Genomic DNA, 24,443 nt, shown 5'->3' on the forward strand with positions numbered 1-24,443 from the left:
CGGGAGCCTGGGACAGCCAGACCGAGGCTTCCTAAGGACTCTCCAGGTCTTAAGGACAAGATGGATATTCACTTCCTCTGGTACAGCTTTTTCTATAAGCGAAGCCAGGTTTGTTTTAGATTAACTGTGGCTTGAAAAAAAGTGCCTTTTGCTGCTCTGAAGAACTGGGGTGTATAGTGTGAAGCAGCCATGTATTTTTATTTTCCTGGTCTGTTGCAGGCACTGTTCTCTCTTGGCAGGTGTTTTCTTAAAGTAAACATGCCAGAAGCACTCCACCCCACCACACCTAGACCTCCACGTCCTCCCCATATGCCCACGGTGTGCAGAGTGGTTAGGAGAGGCATCTGTCCACACCGAGTTACACTAAGCACTTTACAACCAAAACAAGCTCAAAGTGGCAGGTCATTCTCCATAGCAGGAGTCCCACCTGGGATTAGCGTGATGTGGATGGATGAGTCTAGAAAGTGGTAGATTTATCAAGACAAAGGAAATTCTTCCAGGATCCAGATGACGTGACAGAAGTTCCCAGTCTTCTCCCGCAACAAATTTGTCCTCTTGTCATCTTTCCAAATGGGCAGCATCGGCCCCTCCTGCCACAGGCCCTTGGGCGTGTCTGTAAATACTGAAGGAATTGATGGGGAAGAGGAAGGGAGGTGCATGTGATCAGGGTCCCAAGGCCATGGCTTTTTGGATCCCAGGAAGCAGGTGGCATTGACTTTTGTTGTGGCCTAGGAAGGAGGAAGTTCATTTGTTTTATAGCTTTTCTGACATCAGGATTATCCCCTGCCAATGAGAAGAAAGCATTATCTTTTTACCTTCAAGTGGTTTACTATTCTGTAAGGAATATGTGTAAATATTTTGTACAGAGCCCTGTATGAAATAAACAGCCATATGTGGCTACTAATCGCTTCTGTCATTCTTTCCTTGTTGGAGTGGCTTTAGCTTTAGACATCTGGCCTTGATGCTCCCTCCCTTCCACCCCTGACCTGGAGATGTGCTGTATCTGTGGACTCCTGGTTGGCCTTGACTTGCCCAGAGAGCTTGGACAGTACCTGCAGTCCTGTTTCTGTTTTTCCCGAGGCAAGAACCCACGTTGCCTGGGTCCACTGTTTCCTTGGCCCAGAGGGGAGACGTAAGGGGGCTGAAGGCTGAGCAGGCATCACTCAGCTCCCCGACCGTGTCCCATCACCGTAGGCCAGCTGCCCATGCTGTCCTTTGATTTGACTTGTGGAGGACACAGGGCTGGCCAGGACACCGCCCTGCCTCTGGGACCTCACCAGAGAACTGCATTGAAGGAGCAATTGGTTTTCAGTGGCAGTTTCATAGTTGATTGAATGTAAAGAGAATTTTGATAAATAGAAAACTGAAGGAAGGGTATGTGTGGTGAAATAAATATTTGGGTTTTGTCCCCACTTCCCCTGAAACCCTTAGAATTTTCTGAGTGATAGGATTGTCTTTTGTTCATAATGATTTCCTTTTGATCCCACCTGAGTTTATGCTAATGAAGTGACTTAAGGTGGGACCCCTGGATGGCACAGGTCACCGGAAAGACCAAGTGATTAGAGCGTGAGAACTTTGAGCCCCACCACTGACCTCCTGGGAGGGGAGGGGAGGCTGGACATTGAGCACTGCAAAAACTCTTGATTCAGAGATCGGGAGAGCCGCTGGGTTGGCACACACATCAAGGTGCTGGGAGGGTGGCATGGCCCGAGAGGGCTTGGGAACACTGCACCCTCTTCCCCCCCGTTCCTTGCCCTATTCATCTCTTTTATTTGGCTGTTCCTGAGTTGTGTCCTTTATAATAAATCAGTACATGTAAGTAAAGTGTTCTCTTGAGTTCTGTCAGTACTTATAGCAAATTACTGAAACTGAGAGGGTTTTGTAGAAACCACTGAACTTGTAGTTGGCCAGGCAGAAGTGTGAGTAGTCTGGGCGCCGCATTTGCAGCTGGGTCTGAAGTGGGACAGTCTTGTGGGACTGAGCCCTTTAACTTGTGGCATCAGATGCTAATTCCAGGTAGTTAGTGTCAGAACTGAATTGAATTGTTGGACACTCAGTTGGTGTTGGAAATCAGAGAAGTGGTGTCAGAAAATACTGCACAACACGCAAGGCTGAGGGGAAATTAGTGTAAAAATAATAGCTGAAGGGCTTCCCTGGTGGCGCAGTGGTTGGGGGTCTGCCTGCTGATGCAGGGGACACGGGTTCGTGCCCCGGTCTGGGAGGATCCCGTGTGCTGCAGAGCGGCTGGGCCCATGAGCCATGGCCGCTGAGCCTGCACGTCCAGAGCCTGTGCTCCGCAACGGAAGAGGCCACAACAGTGAGAGGCCCGTGTACCTCAAAAAAAAAAAAAAAAAAAAAAAAAGCTGAATAACAAGTGTGGGTGTTTTGTAGAAAGATGGAGTGGGCAATGGCAATGGAAGGGTACTTGGGGGTCAGGCCAGGGAGAGCTTTGAGCTCTGTGGAAGGGAGTTGGGACTCTCTGTAGGCAATTTGGGGGATGAGGATGGGCCATGACCAAAACTGGGTTTGGAGAGAGTTCCTGGTGACATGATGGCAAGTGTGTTCCTTCCTGGTTATATGAGCTTCTTCAAGTCACTACATCTCTAGAACTCACTGTCAATGACAGTAAAATAGGGATGGTCCCATCCCACATGGACGCTTTAATGAACTGATGTTTGTGAAAATGCTTTACAAACTGAAGTTGTGCAAGTGTTTTGATTCCATTTCAGTGAACATTAATGGATCAATAAATGCCTTAAGCCAGCCCTGCACTTGGGCCCGGGGAGCTCATCCCCGGATTAAGTGGTGACTGAAAGGAAGAATAGGCCAGAGGCTTTTGCCAAATCCAACTAAAGGATGATGGGGCCTGAGGCTCAGCCTGCTTGCTTTCTTCCTTTTGCTGCTGGTGACTCCCTGCTGCCTTTTCCTCACAAAGGCCCTTTACTTGCTAGTTGTCTTTTCTGCAGATTTACATTTGGTTGGAATTTGCCAAGCAGCTATTTTTTTTTTTTTTTTTTTTGCGGTACGCGGGCCTCTCACTGTTGTGGCCTCTCTTGCAGCGGAACACAGGCTCCGGACGCGCAGGCTCAGCGGCCATGGCTCACGGGCCCAGCTGCTCCGCAGCATGTGGGATCCTCCCGGACCGGGGCACAAACCCGTGTCCCCTGCATCGGCAGGCGGACTCTCAAGCACTGCGCCACCAGGGAAGCCCTGCCGAGCAGCTTTTGTGAGCTGGCAAGGCTGTGGGCTTGCCTCCAGCTTCCTGCTTTTTAAGTGAGTGGCTTTCACGGCAGCCCCGGACACTAGAAGACACATGTTACTCTGGCATGGGCTGTGGGGCCCATCCACCGCTTCCTGCCCACATTAGCAGCTGCTCTTTATCTGAGCAACGTGCTTCCCCTTGCCTTCCCCATCCCTGGAGAAAAAGATTGTGTCACACAAGCACATTTGGGACCTCCGGCTGCTTCCTCAGGTAGATGGTCTGAGTCCAGAGCCTGTGGGGTTTGGTTTCAAGTCCGCCCTGGAGAGTTGGTGCTGGGGCCCAGTTTGGGGTGACCCCTTGGGAGGGGGAGGCACCTCCACTTGACCCTGCAGTAGGGAGCACTTGTGAGCCTGCCCATCTTAGATCCTTCACCCACTGGCATGTGAAGTATGGCGCTGAAGGTTAGAACCCCGGGACAGCCCTGCGCCCCTCCATTTGCCCTCCTGACCCATTTGGCTGCAGCAGACATAAACTCGATGCCCGCCTTGGTGTAGATGGAGTGGGCCAAGTGAAAGACACACGCAGCCCATGTGGTCCCCCCCCTCTGCCAGCCTCAGTTGATACAGCCATGGGTAAAGAAATGTCTCAACACTTCTTAGTACTCATGGGAGAAAGAATGGTGCAAGGGCACAGGAAAGGCCGTGTGAGGAGAGCTGGGGGTGACGAGGACTGTGGTGAACTAGATCAGGAACATCACGTGACCCTGGACCTGCCATGTGGAAATGAGAAGCCAGGATTACCAAGCTTCGACTTTTGCAAGAGAACTTGGGCATCTAGATTTTAATGTAGCATCATCTCCAATTTAAAAATACAACCAATTCAAATTTCTAAAACAATACTGTGGCTTGCTGGTTTATACCTGTGCACCAAAAGAATGGTCTGCTTTCTTCCCCTACAGGCCCTGGCAGGAGAGGGAGGAGGGAGGAGCCGGTGAGAGCAAGCGGTTAGCCCTGACCTGGGCCCCGCGCTCTCCTGCATCACAGCTCTGGCAGCTCTGCTCAGCTTGCGGTTTCCTCCAGTCGTGGCTCTGCCTGACTTTCCTGCTCCCGGGGCGGGGGTGCCCCTCATCAGCCAATGCAGAGCAGGCAGGCACTCACGTTCTCTCACCTCTCTGCTCACAGAGCCTGGGGTCAACTCTTGAGCCTTGGCACCCAACGACAGGGTGCCTTTCCAGGGTCTAGAATAAGCCCTTTCCGCCCCGCCCCAATGACATGCCCCAACTCCTGGAACCTGGAGTCCACACCTTGAGTCGCAGAGACGCCCTCCGCCTGTTGTAATGATGGTCCACATCCCGGCTCAGACAGTGTGCTGGCCTTCAAAGTGGGGGGTGGGAGGGGTGTTGGAGGGGTCAGAGGATGAGGTAAAAACAGAATGGATGCCCAGAATCGTGTTTTATTAATCTCTGACCAGCGGAGTGGGCATAGTAAACAGCACTGGACCAATACTGTGCCATCTTGTCTGAGATGTTAAAAATTAGGATCACAATCTCACCCGCAACTGCAGGTTCACCTCTTCCTGAAATATCTCTTCTCCAACACTGGGTGCCCACTGAGAGGTCAGAAGTTTGCAGCAAGAATTTCCTGCCAGCCTGCAGCTGCTGCCTCGGCCCCTCCCTCCCTCCCCCTGAAGCCCACGCTGACCTGCAGACCCCGCCTTGTGGACTCTCAACACTGCAAGCTGCCTGTCCAGGCCAACGTTGACCCAGAGCATCCTGCCCCTCGAGTGGGCGCAGGGGTGCTCAGTCCAGTGCAGGTATCCCAGTGCTCAGCCGCACCTTCGTTCTACACCGACAGGGGCCAACACATCAACTTTTGGCTGCAATTCCCAGAGAGCTTGGATCCTGCCTGTCTCCGTGTAGAGTCACAGCCCATGACCCTTTTGCTCCCTCGCACGACATCACACTCATCCCTTCCTGGGAAACAATTTTAATTAGTTTACACAGGCGGCAAAGAGGGAGATACGGAAGCTGGGCCGGCTGGGCTGTCTTTAGAAACTGCCAGGTCTCCCTCTTGGCTCTGAGCAGAATTAGCAGCAATTCTAAGAAGCCCCAGGCCTCCAACAGGAAAGCCAGAGAAAAGTCACCCCCAGAAAGCCAACAGGGGAGGTGGGAGGCTGTGAGTGCTCAGCGTCCTGCAGACGAGGGAGGTGGATGAGGGAAGTGTGGACTCACACGGGGCTCTGAGGCTCCATCCAGCAAGGCCTCCGGCCAGGGCTGTGTTTAAAGCTGGGTTAGGCAGAGATGGGAGCCACAGAGAGGAGATGAAAGGTCTGGCTGGCAAGCCCCAGAGGAAGGGCAAAGGCACTGGGGCAGATACAGCCGCGGACAATGGCCAGCTCAGGCAGGGCCTCTGCAATGCCCACAGCAAACAAGTCCATCCACACAGCTCTGAGGCCTTGGCCTCTTCAGGGCCCCTGTCTCAGCCAAGCGCAAAGGCATCTCCCAGGCCAGAAATCAGAGCCAAAGCACCAGCCCTGTCCCACAGCAGCTTGCAGATGTGGGACTGGGTCAGCATGCGGACCAGGCCATCCTCAGCTCAGTGGCAGTTCTGACAGCTGGGGTGGCAAGGAGACCCATTCACCCGGCAGCGGCAGCCCCCGCTGGTGTCTCCCGGGCCCTAGAGGATGAGCGGGGAGAGGAGAAAAGGTCAGGACAGTGAAGACAGCGGGCCCCTCCCCCTCCGCCATGCACTCCATCACACCCCCAAAGCACAGACTCCCACCCTGGGCCTTGGGTCGGGCACACCCCCCTGCTAAGATGACCCTCTCAGCCCCAGCTACCGGATGGAGGCAGCCGTTAAGGCCTTTCTGGGCGGCCTTTCTGGGCTCCCGTAGCAGCCTCAATTCTGTGGTCTGGAGACAGAGAGGACTTGGATTTTTGCATATTCGGGGTGGGTCAGCACACTGGCGGTATGAGTGTGTGTTCCTTCAGCCTCCACCTGTCTCACTATCTGCCTGTACGGATAACGCCGAGCCCCAATTCCAGGCACACTCCTCCCAACGACAGCCACCATGAGCCACCATGCGCGTGCTCACCATGTGACAGATGCCCCGTGCTAAGCACTGCTCTTGCATTTTTTCATTTGATTCTGACAATAAACCTGAGGCCCAGCTATCATCTCCACTTCACAGACGAAGAAGCTGTGACTCAGAGAAGGGAGTAACAGCCTAACCACATGGTCAGTGTGTGCCAGAGCCAGGGACCCACCCCTCTACCTCCGACTCCCACCCGCACCCTTGGTCGCTGTCCTCTAGGGCTGGGCTGGGCCAACATTTCTGTAAAGGGCAAGACAGTTCCCTGAGTTTTTGCCGGCCAGTCGGTCTCTGCCTTTGTAGTGCCAAAGCAGCCACAGACAGTATGCAAACGAATGAGCGGCGCTCCCACAAAACTTTACTTATGGACACTAAAATTCGGCTTTCATATAATTTTTACATGTCATGAAATAGTCTTCTTTTGATATGTTCAACCACTTTAAAAGATGTAAAAAACGTTCTTAGTTCACGAGCTACACAAATGCAGGCAGTGGGGTTAGAACTGGCCCATGGGCTGACCTGTCCAATCTCTACTCTCAGGCACTCTCCCACAGCACCCCGAGACCTCTGCTCCCTGGGGACTCACCCTGGGGCCCCAGCGAGGACCCTTGGTGACCCAGCAGATCTCGGTGTGGCAGACAGTGCAGCGGATCCAGTCACAGCCATCCTTCTTCTGCACCACGATCTGGCACTGTGGGCAGTGCATGGCCTCGCCCTGCTGCAGCATGGTCTGCAGCAGAGCAGGTGCTGACCTTAGGCCCAGCCCCGCTCCCTGGCGCCCGCCCCACTGCAGAGAGAAACCGGCCACCCCCCTGAGTCGCAGAATCACTCTCCCATGCTGCTCCACCCAGGCCCGGCTGCATGCAGCCTCCTCTCCCATGCGTCTGCAGTCTCCTCTCTCCACCCGGACACTCCCTGCTGCTCGCCACTTGTCCTGAGTTCCATCTCTGGATGGGAGTGATGCCAGCAGGAGCTCAAGCCTCCAGGGCTGGATGAACCACAGTCCTTTCAGAGAAGTCCCCCATCCCTCCCCAAAACTCAGATCCCCGGCCCTCAGCCTTGACCCAGCCTCACCTTCAGCATCTCCGTCGTCTGCCAGGCAGCCACATCGTTCTGAGCCCGCAGGGCCAGGTCGTCTTGGTACTCCTTGCAGTTCATCTGCTCGTGGATGGCCTGCAGCAGGATGAGGGGCTCGAGGTGAGAAAGTTCCCCAGGGAGTTAGAGAGGTGAGGGCCGGAGCAGGCATCCACATAAGCACTTAATGCTTCTACGTGGTGTCAGTGACAGAGCCTTCCTTTGTAAACCACACACACCCTGAGGCCAGGGAGGTGAAGCCAGGGTCAGCACATATGATAATAATCATATATACCTATTTATTTTAAGTCCTGACAGGCACAGAAATCCCTAAACCGCAGCCCCTCGTCGCCGGCTGTGCTCTGCCCTGGCTGTAGGCCTAATGCTCTGAGAGTGAGCTTGCAGGGCTGCGAGCAGGCTCAGCCCTGCCTACTCGCCCAAGACCAGTCTCTACTGTGGTCACCTGCTGAGAGGATGAGGGCAGGGACGGCCTGAGGTGAGGGTCAGGCAGGGCTCAGTTCAGGACAGGAGTTGACACTCGGTCTGGGGCTAGGGCTGGGGTTGGTCTGTGAGGGATCGGGGTTCATCAGAGGCCAGGATCGGGGCTCAGTCTGGGGCCAGGATTATTCAGAGGCTCAGTCCAGATTCAGGGCTCAGTCTAAGGCTTAGGCTCAGATCAGGGCCCAAGCCAAGCCTGGCCACTGACACACAGCTCTAAGTCATTGCAACCAGGTCAGTATCCCAGCTCCCTTCCCAGGAGAACAAACTCGGAATGGCAGTGAGCTCCTGGCAGGACCAGAGTGACTGGGCAGTGTGGGTCCCTGTCCCCACCTTGCAAAGCAGGCAGTTGATGTGGAAACACACAGGGCAGGTGAACTCGTTGACGTCATCCTCAAAGAAGCACCATCCTTTGCAGTCCGGGGTCTTGCAGTGGTAGCTGAAGGCACTGCGGTTTTCTGCAATGGAGACGCCCAGGTCCAGAAATCGCTGGTAATCTTCAGGGCTCAGGAGCTGCCAGCAGACCACAACCTTGGTGCTCTGGGTTCAGAACACCTGACAATGTGCCCTCCTGGCCACCAAATATCCCTCAGGAAGCCCCCAACCCACAAAGTCCAACATAGCAGTGTTAAAAACTCCATTCAAAAAGTGGGTTAAGGGAATTCCCTGGCAGTCCAGTGGTTAGGACTCTGTGCTTCCACTGCATGGGGCATGGGTTCGATTCCGCAAGCCGAATGGCTCAGCCAAAAAAAAAAAAAGGAAAAAAAAAAGTAGGTTAAAAGTCCTGGAGATGGATGATTGCACAGCAATGTGGCTACACCCAATGCCACAGAACTGTACACTTAAAAAATGGTTAAATGGTAAATGTTATACATATTTTACCACAATCTTTTAAAAAGGGAAAAAAGTGGACAATAACAAGCAATTCCAGGAAGATGTGGTTAAACTAGCATCCTGGTACACAGCACTCTGAGAAAGCCACGTGGCAATAATGTTTCAACCATCCCAAACTTTTCTGACCCTTTGAGGCTTATTCTACTTCTACAAGTTTATCCTAAGAAAATAATACATAAGAAGGAAGAGACACCATGCAAAATGTTCCCTGAAGCATTCCTTACAAACTGGAAGGAACTATTAATAATAATTAATATTAATAATTATTGATATTAATTATTAATAATTCCAGAAACTGGAATTATTAAGAGAGGAGAACTAAACAGGATGTATGCCATAGAGATTTATAATAATCTTTAGGAAGGTTTTGTAGCAAAATAGCAAAAGCTGTTGTCCCTACACTGGTTACAATGAGGTAAAAATCATGCCTATGTTCTATATCTTCACTGAGTGATAGTCTTAAGAGTTACATTTGTCAAAACTCATCTAACTGCATCCTTACAACGGACAAATTTTATTGTGTGCAAGGTATACCTTAATAGTTAATTTAAAAAGAAAAAAAAACATGTCTATCCAGAGACACCAAAGGAAACAGGAGAAAATGCCATCAGAGATTCTCTGGGATGGCAGAGTCGGTGCGTGATTTTCCTCTTTGATTTCTGTTCTGGTTCTTGTGGTTTAGGCATGTTTTTTGTAAAACAACCTCCACTGCATTACTCTGCTGATCCCTGCCCCTTCCTCTTTCTCTGCCACACTTGACTATTCTCCGAGGCTTCGGTCAACGTCCAGGGGCTCCAGGGAAGCATGAGCCCTGCAGCTCCTTGGCATGAACTCTGGCCCCATCACAATGCCCCTTGGAAGAGGTGGGTTTTATAGGGAAAGCCTCTGGGCAGCGACTGTGGGTGCCAGGACATATGGAATGATCTATGTCTTGGGGCCTCTCCAGGCAAGAGTAAGGAAGCCAGAGCTACCCTTCTCAGCTGCCCCACAAACAACAGTTAAAAATGGGGCTTCTCTTAGTGTAAAGGCTGGGAGTTCCCAAAGGTCCACCCCTTCTGTCTGCCCTCTTTCCCCTGAGGCAGAACCCCTTAGGTGCCAGGAAATACTCGGTAAAGTTTAGGGGGTTCGGAGAAGCAGCATCGTGGGAAATAGGCAGAAGTGATGTGGAGAAACGGGGTCTTGTATATGCGGTGATGGGGGTCTCTCATTTGGACCTCAGCCACCTTTGGCCCTGCCTCCATGTTGGCCTGGGAATTCCAAGACGCCCAATTCTGGGAAGGCCATTCCCCAGCAGTTTAAAAACCAATGATCAAGTCCAACAGTCCACTTTACAGATGGGTAAATGGAGGCGCAGAGAAGGGAGAGCACTTGTTCAAGATGACCAGCAGTCAGGGGCATAACTCGATAATAATAACATTAATAATAACAGAAAACACACACATGCAGACACATACAGCCCTGTGAAAGGTTGCTGGAGGAGTGGCCCCTATTTGTTCATGTTTCCCCAACTCCACACCCTTGGGTGGTTCCCTCCCACACAAACTCTGGGCTTAAGCATGTGACCTGCTTTGGCCAAAGGGACAGGAGCAAGTGAGCAGCCTTGGAAAGCGCCCCTGCACTGGCTGCTCTTGGATCCTTGAGACACCAGCACATGAGCAGGCCCTGGCCAGCCTGGGGTGGATGAGACCAAAGTGGAAAGAGGCCCTGTCATCCCAGCCATCACAGATAAGACCATCACACCAGTCCAGCTAAGCCCAACCCAAATTGCTAACCTGCAGATTCATAAGCTAAATAAATGGCGGTTGTTTTGAGTCTGGAGTCATCTGTTACACAGCAGAAGCTAACTGATACAAGGGCTGATACCACGTATCAAGCACTACTCCAAATTTTTTACACGTGTCTTCCACTATAATCTTCACAACCCTTGAAATAGAAACTAAGTCTCTGACCCCAACCAAGATGAGAAAACCGAGGCACAGAGAGGCTGCGTATCTGACCTGAGGTCACCAGGCCATCTGGCCCCAGAATTCCCCCCTGCTAACTGCTCTGCTGTCTTTTCTTCATAAGGGTGTTTTCTTTACTAGGTATTTCCCCTAGTTCCTGTCCTGCCCATCCCTTGGGCTTCCAGCATCCCACATGGAAAAAGCTCTTGATAAATGACTGGTGCCTGAGACTGGGACTCTCAAACCAGTTCCCACCTGCCAGCTCAGGGCCCAGTTCCCTGGGACAGGGGGTGTGCCCCTTCCTCCCCCAGGTCTTACCGCCCGGATCTCCCTCTCCAGCAGCTTGCCCGAGCATGAGTAGGTGTTGTCAATGAAGGGGCAGGCAACCTCAGCCTCCTGGCTGTTGCGGATGGTGCCCTGTAGACACTCCCTGGGAGAGGTATGAAAGGGTGGGGAGGTTAGGGGTCATCTGAACCCCATCCCCCAGGACTCCAGCCCCCAGAACTCCAGCCCTCACATGGTGAGGCCTGACCCCAGGCGGGCTTCTTCTCAATACCTCCCTTCCTTCCGATCCCTTCCACCAACCCATCACTTCTGTCCCCGCCACTGCCACCCTTATCACTCCGGCCCAGGTCCCATCACCTCACCTGCAGGACTGCAGGAGCCTCCTCACTGGGCTCCCTGGGTCTACCATGTCCCTCCCCGCAGCCTCCCATCCCATCCCACCCAGAGCGAACCTGAGAGCCCCGGTGACTCATCCTCCCTAATACCTCTCTGTCCCCATCCCCTAACCCCCTCCATCCCTCTGCTCCAGCTACACTGACCCCTTGCTGCCACAGGCAGGCCAGGCACATACCCACTTTGGACCCCCTGGTCTGCTCAAGTGCAGCCTCCCTAGGGGCTTCCCAGACCTCTTGTAGGGCAGGGCCTCTGTTACTTTTACCATAATCCACTGGTACTTAGCATTTGGCACAATTTACAATTATATCAGTGATTATTTGATTAACATCGGCCTGCCCACAGGAATGTAAGCTTCAGGAGGCGGAAAATGAGCTTTTTTGTTCACTCCTGGATCCCCAGGCCTAGCCCAGTCCCTGGCACCCAGGAAAGCTCATCAAATGTGTGCTGTGAAGAAGGACATGTTCTCCACAGCCCAGGGCCAGGTGTGGAGCCTCAGAGGGCAGACTGTCCACCAGCGAGGGTCAGGGCGGGGTTGGCACGGGCTGCCAGGCCAGAACCCAGGCCTTACATGGGCCTGGCGGTTGTGTGGAAGGTCGCATGCTCTGGCGACAGAATGTCTGAGCTGTGTGGCCTTGAGCAAGTTGCTGGCCTCTCTGTACCTCACATTCCTCCTCTGCAAAAAGGGGAGAGAGTGCCTACCTCGCAGGTTTCTGTGGGCGTCCAAGGAGCTGTAAGAGCACTGCGCCCCACCCCCTTTCAGCCATGGGTACTGCGCAGCCGTGAGCAACTACATCGCTGGGGCTGGGGTCAGGGCCGCACCTGCAGAAGGTGTGCAGACACTCACGCAGCACCACGGCCTCGCCGGGCGCCAGCACCGAGTAGCATACGGGACACTCGGTAGGCTCGGTGTTCAGCACCAGGCTCCGCTGATCCAGTTGCACGTGCTGCAGGTAGTTCCCCTCCTGCTGCTGCTGCTTCCGCTGGGCACACGGGGGTGGGGCCGCGGGGCCGGTCAGGGTCTCAGGGGCGGGCCAGAAGGGCGCAGGACCAGGGGATGGGTCAAACCTGCCGGCTGGCGGGGAGGGTGGGGGGGGGGGGCGAAGCAGAATCCTGCGGTGGGGGTGGGACTGGGCAGGCTGAGGTTAGGCGCAGGCGATGCTGGGAAGGGAGGGGCCGGGAGCAGGGTGGGGCGGGAGGCGAGGAAACAGGGGGGTGGGGTGGGGGTGGGGCAGGAGGCGGGCCAGGCACTGGCAGGTTAAGGCTGCAACCAAGTGTCAAGCCAGGGAGCGATGGCGTTTGGAAAGGAAGGGGCCAGGGTCTGAGCAGGGAGTCAGGAGTAGCAGGGCTCCCATCTCTGCCAAGAAGCAGGGCAGGGCTAGGGCCAGGGGGGTGAAGGCAGAGCCGGGTCGAGGCCACAGAATAGGTCAGGGGTATGGGAGGTGGTGATAAAGCGAGGGAGCTGAGCAAGGTGGGAGAGAGAACAGGGTCCGGGCCAAAGCTGTAGATGGGACCAGCAGTGAGGTCATGGCCGGGATGGGACAAGGGCAGACTGGGTCCAAGTGGGGGATGGGAGCATCCGATCAGAATGGGCGAATGCTCAGGGTTAGGTATCTGTGTAATCAATGCGTGCGTAACATGATGGGGGTGGGACTGTGGGAGGAGCAGGACGGAGGGCTGGGTCAACCTCCCAGGGAGCGGTGAAGGGCTAGGTCCAAGATCCTAGGAAGTCTGGGTGGGCCACAGCCAGGGAGGAAGGGGAGGTCAGGAATAGTAGGATTCAGAATGAGGTCAGGGCTGAGTGGAGCAAGAGCGAGGTCACAGGCGGACAAAGGGGCGGCGGATGGGGGAGTGGTCAGGGTCTCAGCTAGGATGTTGGGGTCAGAGCCCGGTACTCTCGTGTGCACAGTGAGAGTGTAAGTCAAAGCCAGGGGCAGCGCCACAGCCCACTGTGGGGGGGGGGGGTGTCAGATAAGCTTGGATGTGCATCACAGCCGGGGAGCAGGGTCCTAGCGACAGGATGAGCTCAGGGAGAGGCCGGTCACAGTCAAGTGCAGGGACACCACCAGTGGTGTGATCAGAAGGGGGCAGCAACAGGGGGAGGAGCGGCAATGTGGAGGTGCCTCCCTTCCTGGCCTACGCCTCCCCCGTCCAGTCTGCAGGTGTCTGTCCGGGGTCCGCGCCCACCTGCTGGTACTGGCGCAGCGCCTCCTCCTCACCGGCCAGACGCGCTCGCTCCTCCTCGTCCGGCTGGTACGAGGCAGGGACCTGGTAGGCCTCGGGCCGCGCCCGGCAGCACATCTCGCAGCCGGGCCGCGTGGGCTTGTTGATGAAAGTGCAGCCAGGGCACTGCCAGCCCACCTGGGGGCAGAGGGGCGGTGAGCGCAGGGAGACGAGACGGGCAGGTCAGGGGCGCAGGGGCGCGCACTGGGCAGCTTACCGGCGGGGGCTCTGGCGCGGCGTCATTCTGCCCCCGCCCCGGCTCCTGGGGGCCCCCGGGCTTCAGGGGGACTGGTTCCAGGGGGCCCCGTGGCTGCAGCGTGAGGTCCTTGAAGCCCAGATCTGGGGAGGAGGGTTCAGGGGTGGCGGATCCCTGCAGCCCATTTCATCCACACCCTGGGCCAGCCAGGAACCCCGGGCTCTGCACTGACCACCCCCCTACCCCACCCCCTTCTATCTCCCTCCTTCCGGAGGAGTCTCCAGCTCGGTGGTCCTGCCGGGTGGGTCCAGACCTGGCCAAGTGTCCTGGCTCCCAGGGGTCAGAGCCCCTCCTCCACCCACGACTGCTCCTGGGGCCTCCCAGCTTAAAAACCCTGTTTGAAAACTGATCTCCTGTGCTCCTAAGTGTAGCACCTAGAGGGTCGAACACCACTTCTGAGGTAGTCCTGCCAAAATACTGAATCTGAATCCATTCATGAGGGCACATGGGACAGAAAAACAAAAAACAAAACTGGCCTGGACTCTTCAAACAACAGGAGAGCCAAGGGAAGACAGGAGACCAAAGATTGAAAAAGACTGTGAGACACGGAGGCCAAGGGCCAGGTCTTTCACTATAAACGACATTAGTGAGACAACTGGTAAAATTTGAGCAAGATCTGTCCATTAGATCAATGGACCGTATCAATGTTAATTTCCTAAGTTTGATAGGTGTATGTAGTGAGAAAATGAGCCTTTTTTTTTTTTTAAAGGAAATACACACAAGTATTTGGGGGAAAGGGACAACGTGTCTGCAACTTACTCTCATAACAGTTCCAAAAAATTACTTATGCATAAATAAATACTGAGAGAATGATAAAGCAAAACAAATATAGTCAAATGTTAATATCTGGGGAATCCACATGAAAAGCACATGGGAATTCGTTATACAATTCTTTATACAATTTTGCAACTTTTCTGTAGGTCTGAAATATTTCAGAATAAGAAGTAAAAAATTTAGAATAAAAACTAGCTATTATCATATCCAATTTACAGATTTAGAAAACTGAAGAGCAGAGATGAGAAGAGACTTGCCTGAGGTCACACAGCTGATAAATGCCAGGGCAGGGACTGAACTCAGCCCCTTTCCCCTAGACCAGCTGTTCTCTAAATGGTTCCCCAAATGGCTCCTTCCTGGGGTGTCCTTTGTCCTCTCTTCCCCACTACGGATAAGGTCTTCCAGGCACGTTCCTGACGAAAGCCCCTGGGCTCTGCTCCCTGCTCCCTCTCCCCTACAACCTCAGGAGAGTGCATGCCGCTCTGGAGCAGAGCCTCACCCTCCAGCATCCGCAGCTGCCGCTCCCGCTGCAGCTCCTGAGGGTTGAGTGAGGTGTTGCAGGCTGACAGCAGATAGAGGTAGGCACTGGCCCCGTTCCGCCGCACCCCGTGGGAGTGCAGGGTCTCCTGGTCCCGGGCCAAGCGCTGCCCAATCACCCACTGCTGCAGGGTTGGCGGAAAGCCATAGTCCAGGAACACCTGGCAGGGAGGATGCAGAGGGAGTGTGGGGAGGGAGGCGCAGAGTAGAGAGAGGCAGGACAAAAGGGGGACCTCCGCCCTGGCGCGTCTTCCTTGTGCCCCCTCACTCACCATGTCCTTGAGGGAGGCCACCGTCATGTCAGGCCGCACCGTGAGCCAGATAGTGACCGTGTGCAACTGCGCATCCTCCACGCTCACCCACAGCCTGCGGGGAGGGCAAGGGGCCGCAGGTCCAACCTCAGCCGCCAGCCAGCTCCTGGATTCCCACTCCCCTGTGATTCCTGTGTCAGAACTCGCTGCTTAGGCCCCTGCAATGGCTCCACATGGCTCTCAGAATAAAATCCAAACTCACTGTGGCATGGCAAGGGCCTCCATGCTCTGGCCCCTCCCAAGCTCTCCAACCTCTTCTATTATTGGCTATTATTGGCTCCTTAGCCAAACCACAACAGTTATTAACTGTATGCCAAGACTCTTCAAAACACTTAACATGTATTAACTCATGTAATCCTCTCAGTGAACACATGAGGCAGGTACTGTTGTCATCCCTATTTTAGAGATGAAAACAGGAGGCACAGATAGGTTACAGTGGCTCTGCCAAGTAAACAATTAATAACTGTTAGAGGCAGGATTTCAACCCAAACAGTATTATTCCACAGAAAGCGGTTTTAAACACCAACCTTCTCAAAGATGCTCAAACTTTTTTGGAAGACCAAAAGCATGAAAAGGGAGGGCTAAGACAAAAAAAAACAGAACTGATCCCAAGACACAGAAAAATTAGGGTGCAGAACAATAACAGGAAAGCCCACTTAGAACCTCCAGAGTGATTTGGGAAAACGCCGCATCCTTAAAGCAAGAACAGCAAGAAACAATCAGAAAATGAGGAAGAATTCCTGTGAATGTAACAGTGACTCCTTACTATCCTAACCTTCAGGTCAAACTACAAGTTCCCAAGGAAAATGAGAGATATTAAATTACATCATGAGGAGGCAATTCATAAACTCAGAATGTGGGAGAATTCTGGAGGTCAAAGACCAGGTTTCTTCAAAAAAATTAATGGCACTAAAAATAGAGAAAGTGAATAAAAGAGACTCAGACAACATTAAGAAATGCTATTTGATATCGTTTGGCTCCTGACTGGAACAAACCAACTATAACAAACACTAACGAGGGAGTTACAAGTGGTCAGGACTCTGGGGACCCAGGTTTAATCCCTGGTTGGGGAACTAGATCCTGCAAGCCATGTGGTATGGCCAAAAAAAACCCCCAAAAAAACACTAACAAGATAATCAAGGGAAGTTGAATATAAATACAGTATTAGGGAATTTTAAGTAATTATTGTTAATTTTTTAGGTGTAATAATGGTATTGAGGGGTTTTTTTTAAGTCATTTTTTAAAGACATATCAAATTACTTATGAATGAACTAAAATCTGAGACTTGCTTTAAAAATACTCCAGAAAATACCTCAAAATTCCTCAGGATAATGATTTTCAACACCCAGCCAACTAACAGGGAAATAAGAAATTTTTAGACATGTATAGACACCAAAAGTTTACCATCCACCTCTCCACGTGAAAAGTTTTTGAAATACAAGAAAAAAAAAAAAAGAATAGCTGAGGCTGATGCAGGAGAATGGAAGAAAAGTAAAAGGAAATTTAAAGAAGGACGAGATGTTAAACTTCAAGACATTCTTCTTCAAGCAACAGGGGTTTTGAAACATGAAAGTGCATAAAGTTTCAACTGCACTACTTATTCTACAGAGTAATATTTCCATAATCAAAATACTATAAATGCTATTTTAGTGGATTTACATTTTTAGAATCAACCTAGTGGCAAAGCATAGAAGCCTGAATTTTACTTAGGAAACAAAATCTAAAAGCTATAACCTTAACACCAATAACAGAAAAATACAGTTGGAACCCTTATATCTAATGTCATCAGGATCAGTGGTGATCAGTTAGTCAGAAAAATCGTTAAAGCAGAGAACTGCAAAAACAGCTGCAGACTTTAACAATTTTACCTTACAGGATACAAATGCACATTCAATGGCCAATCTCTAGGTAAAAGGTCAATGGCTTTTCTTGAGTACAAATCTGCTACTGGAGTTCCCCATGATTGTTTCTTTTTGTATGAACCACACGCCTTATACATGGTCTATGACTTCCAGTATCAGCTTCTTTAAAGTGGAGCAAAAACTTACACTCTCAAAGCATCTGAGTACAGAGCTCTTCTGGATTTTTACCATATTTTTTTACAACTGTCCCACCCTAAAATGATAACAGTTTTTTTTGGTGCCTCATCTCTATCTTGTCTTTCTAAAGCAATCAACTTAGTTTTCATAGACACAATTCTCTTTTAGCACTCATGTTTTATTGATTGATGTAACAGCTAATTAAATTATGCTGTGGCAGTAACAAGTATAACTGATGTAAACAAGCTGTGTGTAGTGGTATGGGTTTTTTTTGTTATTGTTGTTTTGTGTGTGTGGTACGCGGGCGTCTTTCACTGTTGTGGCCTCTCCCGTTGCGGAGCACACGCTCGTGTGCCACAGCTACTAAGCCTGTGCTCTAGAGCCCACAAGCCACAACTACTGAGCCGCAACTACTGAAGCCCAAGTGCCTAGAGCCTAGAGCCCGTGCTCCGCAACAAGAGAAGCCACCGCAATGAGAAGCCTGCGTACCACAAAGAGAAGCCCGCGCACCGCAATTAAGCCCATGCACTGCAACGAAGAGCAGCCCCCGCTCACCGCAACTAGAGAAAGGCTGTGTGCAGCAACGAAGACCCAATGCAACCAAAAATAAATAAATTAATTAATTAATTAAAAAAAAATAATGCTGTGATAACTAGATATTCACAAGCAAAAAAATGAAGTTGGTTGGACCTCACACCACATACTAAAATTAACTCAAAAGGGATCAAAGACTTAAATGTAAGAGCTATAACTATAAACATCTTAAAAAAATAAATAGGGATACACCTTTATGACCATGTATGAGGCAGTGGTTTCTTAGATGACGTCAAAAGCGCAAACAACAAAAGAAAACAGATAAACAGTCCTTCGTCAAAATTAAAAACTTGTGCTTCAAAGGACACTATCGATACAGTGAAAAGACAACCCACAGAATGGGAAATGAAAATATGTGTCCATTGTATACATATACACCACATTTTCTTTATTCATTCATGGTTACTTAGGTTGTTTCCATGTACAGTATATATACACAATGGAATATTATTCAGCCATAAAAAGAAGGAAATCCTTCCCTTTGCAACAACATGGGCCTTGAGGTCATTATGCTAAGTGAAATAAGTCAGACAGAGAAAGACAAATACTGTATGATCTCACTTATATGTGGATTTAAAAAAAACCGATGTCAGAGAAAAAGAATAGACTGGTTGGCAGGGAGGGGGGTGAAGGTGGTCAAAAGGTACAACTTCCTGTTTTAAGATAAATAAGTTCTGGGGAAGTGATGTACAGCATGGTGACCATAGTTACCAATATTGTATCATACATTTGAAAATTGCTAAGAGAGTAAATCTTAAAAGTTGTCATCACAAGAAAAAATAATTTATCACTATGTGAGGCAATGGATGTTAACTAAACTTACTGTGGTAATCATTCCACAATACATACATATATTAAATCATTATGTCATACACCTAAAATGGTTCTGAGGCTCAATTTCCAACCTGTGGAAAGGGGAGGAGGGGGAAGGCTTCCCACACACCACTAAGCAATTTTCAGACAGCAGCAGGCCTCAATTCTGGCACTCTCTACCCAGAGACAGCGTCAGCTTCCACAGGTTGAGGGCTCAGTCCTACAAGACTGCCCCACCACTTCACACACCAATTGAAAGCCCAAGTTGTCACCTGTTCTATGACTGACTGGTTATAGGTTAGGGATTCCAACGACCTCCTCCTTGGGTTTGATTATTTTGCTAGAGCAGCTCACAGAACTCAGAGAAATATTTACTTTCTATATTGCTGGTTTATTATAAAAGCCTATAACAGCCAGATAGAAGAGATGCATAGGCAAGGTATGTGAGAAGGGGTGCAATTCTCTCCAAATCTCCAACCTGGAAGCTCTTCAAACCCTTTTTGAGTGTTTATGGAGGCTTCACTACATGGGCATGATTGATTAATCCATTGGCCACTGATGATCGATTCAACCTCCAGCCCTTTTCCTCTCCCCCGAGATCAGGGTGATGGGACTGAAGGTTCCAATCCTCTAATCACAGGATTGGTTCCTCTGATGACCAGCCCCCATCCTTAGGTGATCTAGGGGCAGTCCAAGAGTCACCTCACTAACATAACAAAAGGCACCTTTATCATTCTCATCACTTAAGAAATTCCAAGTGTTTTAGGAGTTCTGTACCAAGAACAGGAAGAAGACAAATATATATTTCTTATTATAAAAGTCACAATACCTTAAACTAACTATATATGTCAATTATATCTCAGTAAAACTGGGGAGGGCTTCCCTGGTGACGCAGTGGTTAAGAAGCCGCCTGCCAACGCAAGGGACACGGGTTCGAGCCCTGGTCCGGAAAGATCCCACATGCCGCAGAGCAACTAAGCCCGTGCGCCACAACTACTGAGCCTGAGCTCTACAGCCTTCGAGCCACAACTACTGAAGTCCGCGCGCCTAGAGCCCATGCTCCGCCACACAAGAAGCCACCGCAATGAGAAGCCCAGGTACAGCAACGAAGACCCAACACAGCCATAAAAAACTGGGGAAAAAATATGTCCATATAAAAACTTGGACACAAATGTTCATAGCAGCGTTGTACATGTTAGCCGAAAAAGTAGAAACAACCCAGATGTCCATCAACTGATTAATAAAGAAAATATGGTATATCCGTACAATGGATTATTATTCAGTCATAAAGAGGAATGAAGTTTTGATACGTGCTACAACATGGATGAATCTAGAAAACATGATGCTAAGTGAAAGAAGCCAGACACAAAAGGTTATATAGTGTATGACTCCACTTATATGAAATTTCCAGAATAGGCAAATTGCTAGAGATAGAAAGTAAATTAGTGTTTGCCTAAGGTTGGGGGGATTGGGGAAAAAAAGATAGGGAGATAAGGAGTGACTATTAGCAGGTATGGGGTTTTGGGACTTCCCTGGTGGCCAGTGGTTGAGACTCCAAGCTTCCACTGCAAGGGGCATGGGTTCAAAGGGCACAGAGCAGCCAAAAAAATTAAAAAAAAGAAAAAAAAGTACGGTTACAGGGTTTCTTAAAAAATGTTCTAGAATTGGTTACAGTGATGGTTGCACAACCGTGAATATACTAAAAGCCTTGAACTATAAACTTTAAATTGGTGAACTGTCTAAATTGTTGAATATGGTCTGTCAATTATATCTCAATAAAACAAAATCAAATGGGATCCACCATTGAAAATTAGAAACTGTGAAACTATTGTCTTACTACACAGCAGGAATAAAGCAGGAAAAAAACAATGTTTAATGAGTGATTAACATGTGCCAGGCACTGCGCTAAGCATTTCAGTATCAAGTTTAAGCCTCCTGGGGCAGACTAACAGTATCCATTAACCCTTGCCTTGAATTCTAGTGCAACACCTGGCTGTATTTCACAGCCTCCCTTCAAGCTGAGTGTGGCTGTGAGAATAAGTTCTGGCCTTGGGAGTTAAGTGGAAGAAGTGTGCACAACTTTCTGAGCTCTGTTCTTAAGAGGAGAGTGGGAGGGGGTGCCCTTCTTCCCTTCTTCCTTCCTGCTGACAAGAATGCTGATGCAATGGCTGGAACTGGAACAGCCATTTTGGACCATAAGGTGAACCTCAGAATGGAGGCCATGAATGGCATAACAAGACAAAAGCACGAGTCTCTGAGGACTGCAGGAAGCAGAGCCTCCACATCTGGACTGTGTACCATCAAACTTGTTGATACCACTGTTAATATGTCTCTTTCTGTTATATGAGACCTAACACCCTAATACACCTCCTAACAATTCTAAGAACAGCTACTGATATTGCCCCATTTTTTATTTTTATTTATTTATTTATTTTTTTGCGGTATGCGGGCCTCTCACTGTTGTTTTGTGGCCTCTCCCGTTGTGGAGCACAGGCTCCAGATGCACAGGCTCAGTGGTCATGGCTCACGGGCCCAGCCGCTCCGCGGCATGTGGGATCTTCCAGGACCGGGGCACGAACCCGTGTCCCCTGCATCGGCAGGCGGACTCTCAACCACTGCGCCACCAGGGAAGCCCTGCCCCATTTTTTAAATGAAAAAAACAAACTCTGAGAGGTGAAGTGACCTGCCCTAGATCTCAGAGTTGATTTGTAACAGAGCTGGGGTTTGAAGCTAGGTCTCCTGACACCAGAACCTGCCATTAAGAATAACTTAACGGGCTATATCACAGCCCACTGGGGTTCAGGAAGCCCTAAGTCCCTGGTCAGCTACGTACTCCTCACCTGATATCCTGTGTCAGGGAGACCTCAGGCTTCAGTTGCACGTTCAGGGGCACCCGTTGCTCTGCCAGCCATATGGCACACTGCATAGCCACCTGTTCATCCCCGCCAGCCACTGCTCGGGTGAGTCTCTGGGCCACCTCCTCAGCTGAAATCCACAGTGGAAGCAGGTTAGCACAGGGTTTATTTTTCAGGAGCTGGGGTTAAGGGGGTGAGGAAGGAGGTGATCCTTTGTACATGCTGCTTCCTCTCTGTCTTCCTGGTGAACTCCTACATATCTTTCAGCACCCAGCTTAAAAGTCCCTTTTCTCTGGGAGGCCTTCTTTGTCACTCCCCATTCCCACTCCCCACTCCCCCTCCCTGCTCATTTGGTTCTGTTTTCCCTTCATACTCCCAGGTCCCCCCATACTTCCGCTCATTTATACAACAAACATTTACTGAATTCTTACTGTGTGCCAATCACTGTCTCAGAAACTGGTCTTCAACAGTGAATAAGATAAACAGGGTCCCTCTTCTCATGGACCTCCCAGCCCAGTAAGAAGACAATTAACAAATTTAACAAAAGGAAAAGATTCAGATTGTGATCCACGCTGCCAAGGAAATGAACAGGGTAAGGAAATCAGGAAAGCCTCTAGGAGGAGGTGACATTGAAGCTGAGAAGTGAAGGAGGAAAAGTTGGGTATGTCAAGACCTGGTTGGGCAAAAGTGTTCCAGGTACAGAGAAAGGGAAGGGGAAAGGCCTTGGGCAAGAAATGGCTGGATTAGAACAGAAACCTGTGGGGCTCCAAGCAGAATGACCAAGGGGCCCAATGGGGGAAGGCAGAAGTCAGCGAAGCCAGCAGGCCTGTGGGCTACCCAACTGCTCTGGGCTTTGTTCTAAGAACAAGGAGCACAGGAGGGTATGTGAGCAGGTTGGTGACATGACCTAACTTAAGTTCTCCCACGCTAGGTGGAAGGGGCCAGGGGGAAGGCAATGACCCTTGAGGTCTGCTCCCTCACCAGCCTGGGTGGTCTCCTGTATCCTCTGGGAGCTCCCTACACCCTTCCCAGCAGAGCTGGCCCACTGAGGCCTCAGGGGCATCAAATAAATGAATGACAAGAGGCCCCTGGAACGAACCAGGCCCCAAGGGAGGAAACTGAGGGGCAGGTGGGTAGAGGGACGACAGGGTTAATGCCCCTCCCCCCTCCCGAAGTTTCACAGTCCAGGCTGTGCCCACCTTTCTTGATCTTCTCGTCCATCTGGCGTGGTTGTGCCCATCCCCCCAGGCAGGGGCTGCAGCTCCGGGGAAATGCCACCTCCCGGTCACTCGCTAGAGGACGGGCGACCACGAGCAACTCAGTCCAGGCCGGTGACCTCTGGTGCGGCCCAAGCCTTCTTTGTGCCTCGGTGTCCCCGGTGTCCCCGGTGGCAGTCGGGTAGCATCACACTACCCGAGGACCGGGGATGGGGCCTGGGGTAGGGAACGGGCCGGGACCCCGCGTGGGAGGTGAAAGGGGGCACCAAGGCAAGCCCGCAAAGGGCAACAGAGGAAACGGGACAGGCCTGGCTGCGGGGAGGGACGACGCACAGCCGCGGCGCTGGGAGTCCCCGAGGAGGGCCTCCCCTTTTCCCTGCTGGGGAAAAGCGCCCTCCGGGGCGCGGGATTTCAGCCCAACTCCCTCCAAGGCGCAGCGGCCCCTGTCAGTCAGGAGACGGAGGGGAGCAGCCTCCACGGAAAAGAAAGTGAAAGTGGCGGCCCCGGAAGTGGGGCGGAAGAGTCTCGCGGGATCCGGGTCTCCCCGCCGTTCCGGCGACCCGGCGGCGGTCCGTACTCCGTATCTCCGCGGTCCGGGGCGCTCTGTCCCGCAGTCCGAGGCGTTCCCACCCCTCCCCCGGCCGGACCCGGACTCCTAGACCCTCACTCACCGGAGCAGCTTAGCCAGCAGCGCCGCGGGAGGGGTGGGGGAGTGGGCGGGGCCGGGAGGGGCGGGGAGCGACGTGGAGACCGCCCCTGCTCAGTCCAGCTGCCAGGTCTGCGGCGGGCAGGCCGGTCCTTGCTCCTTTTGCAGAAGAAATAGAGGCTCTGTTTGTTTCTGATCTGTCCGAGGCCACGCAGCCGGATTTAAATCCAGGCCGGACGGCCTCAGGAACCCACCCGTAGCCAGCCGGACGCTGCCTCTCGGCGGTCACTCTCCACCTTTTGATTGGGCCACTAATGAAGTTTATTTTCTCCGGGCACAGGCTGGAAGCTCTTTGCATCCTCCAGTCTTCCCACCCCTGAACTTTTCTCCCACCCCTCATCCCATAGATCAACAGATCCTATGGGCTCGGCCTGCACGACAGTTCCAGAATCTGTCACCTCTCACCTCCTCCACACCCCATCCCAATCCACCTCCATCCTTTCTCCTCCGGCGTACTGCACCAGCCTCCTCATTGGGCTCCTGGCTTCCCCTTTTGGTCACTACAATCCATTTTCCACCCAGCTGCCAGAGGGCCCTGTTAGAATCAAGCCATGCCACTCCTCAAAACACTCCCAATAGCTCCCATCTCACTCAAAGTAAAAGCTGAGGTCCCCCCAAGGCCTGCAACTGCCGCCGCTCCTTCTCTGAGTACTATCCTCTTGGCTCACTCCACTCAAGACCCATTGGCCTCCAGATCCTGGAACAAGGCAGACACACTCCCACCTCAGGGCCTTTGCAC

At 51.5% G+C, this 24,443-nt stretch overlaps 1 protein-coding gene across 2 annotated transcripts; it reads right to left on the minus strand.

The window, feature by feature from the left end:
- Positions 1 to 4,878: 4,878 nt before the first annotated feature.
- RBCK1 (RANBP2-type and C3HC4-type zinc finger containing 1) lies at positions 4,879 to 23,700 on the minus strand. 2 transcript variants are annotated; one of them, XM_082669776.1, is made up of 13 exons: positions 23,670 to 23,700; positions 22,981 to 23,073; positions 21,767 to 21,911; positions 15,442 to 15,535; positions 15,132 to 15,330; positions 13,820 to 13,941; positions 13,567 to 13,740; positions 12,202 to 12,362; positions 11,020 to 11,131; positions 8,198 to 8,377; positions 7,367 to 7,465; positions 6,879 to 7,022; positions 4,879 to 5,877 (listed from the first exon to the last, which is right to left on the minus strand). In XM_082669776.1, the coding sequence occupies exons 2-13, from the start codon at positions 23,000 to 23,002 to the stop codon at positions 5,797 to 5,799; spliced, it is 1,533 nt and encodes a 510-aa protein (XP_082525902.1). In that variant the 5' UTR covers positions 23,003 to 23,073; positions 23,670 to 23,700; the 3' UTR covers positions 4,879 to 5,796. The 2 variants fall into 2 exon arrangements, with proteins under 2 accessions (XP_082525902.1, XP_082525903.1); XM_082669777.1 differs by lacking the exon at positions 23,670 to 23,700 and having other exon boundaries at positions 6,879 to 6,983; positions 22,981 to 23,659.
- Between the last annotated feature and the right edge of the window lie 743 nt (positions 23,701 to 24,443).

The sequence above is a fragment of the Grampus griseus genome (assembly GCF_964374135.1).
Source record: "Grampus griseus genome assembly, chromosome: 14".
In the NCBI taxonomy this organism is placed as follows: Eukaryota; Metazoa; Chordata; class Mammalia; order Artiodactyla; family Delphinidae; genus Grampus; species Grampus griseus.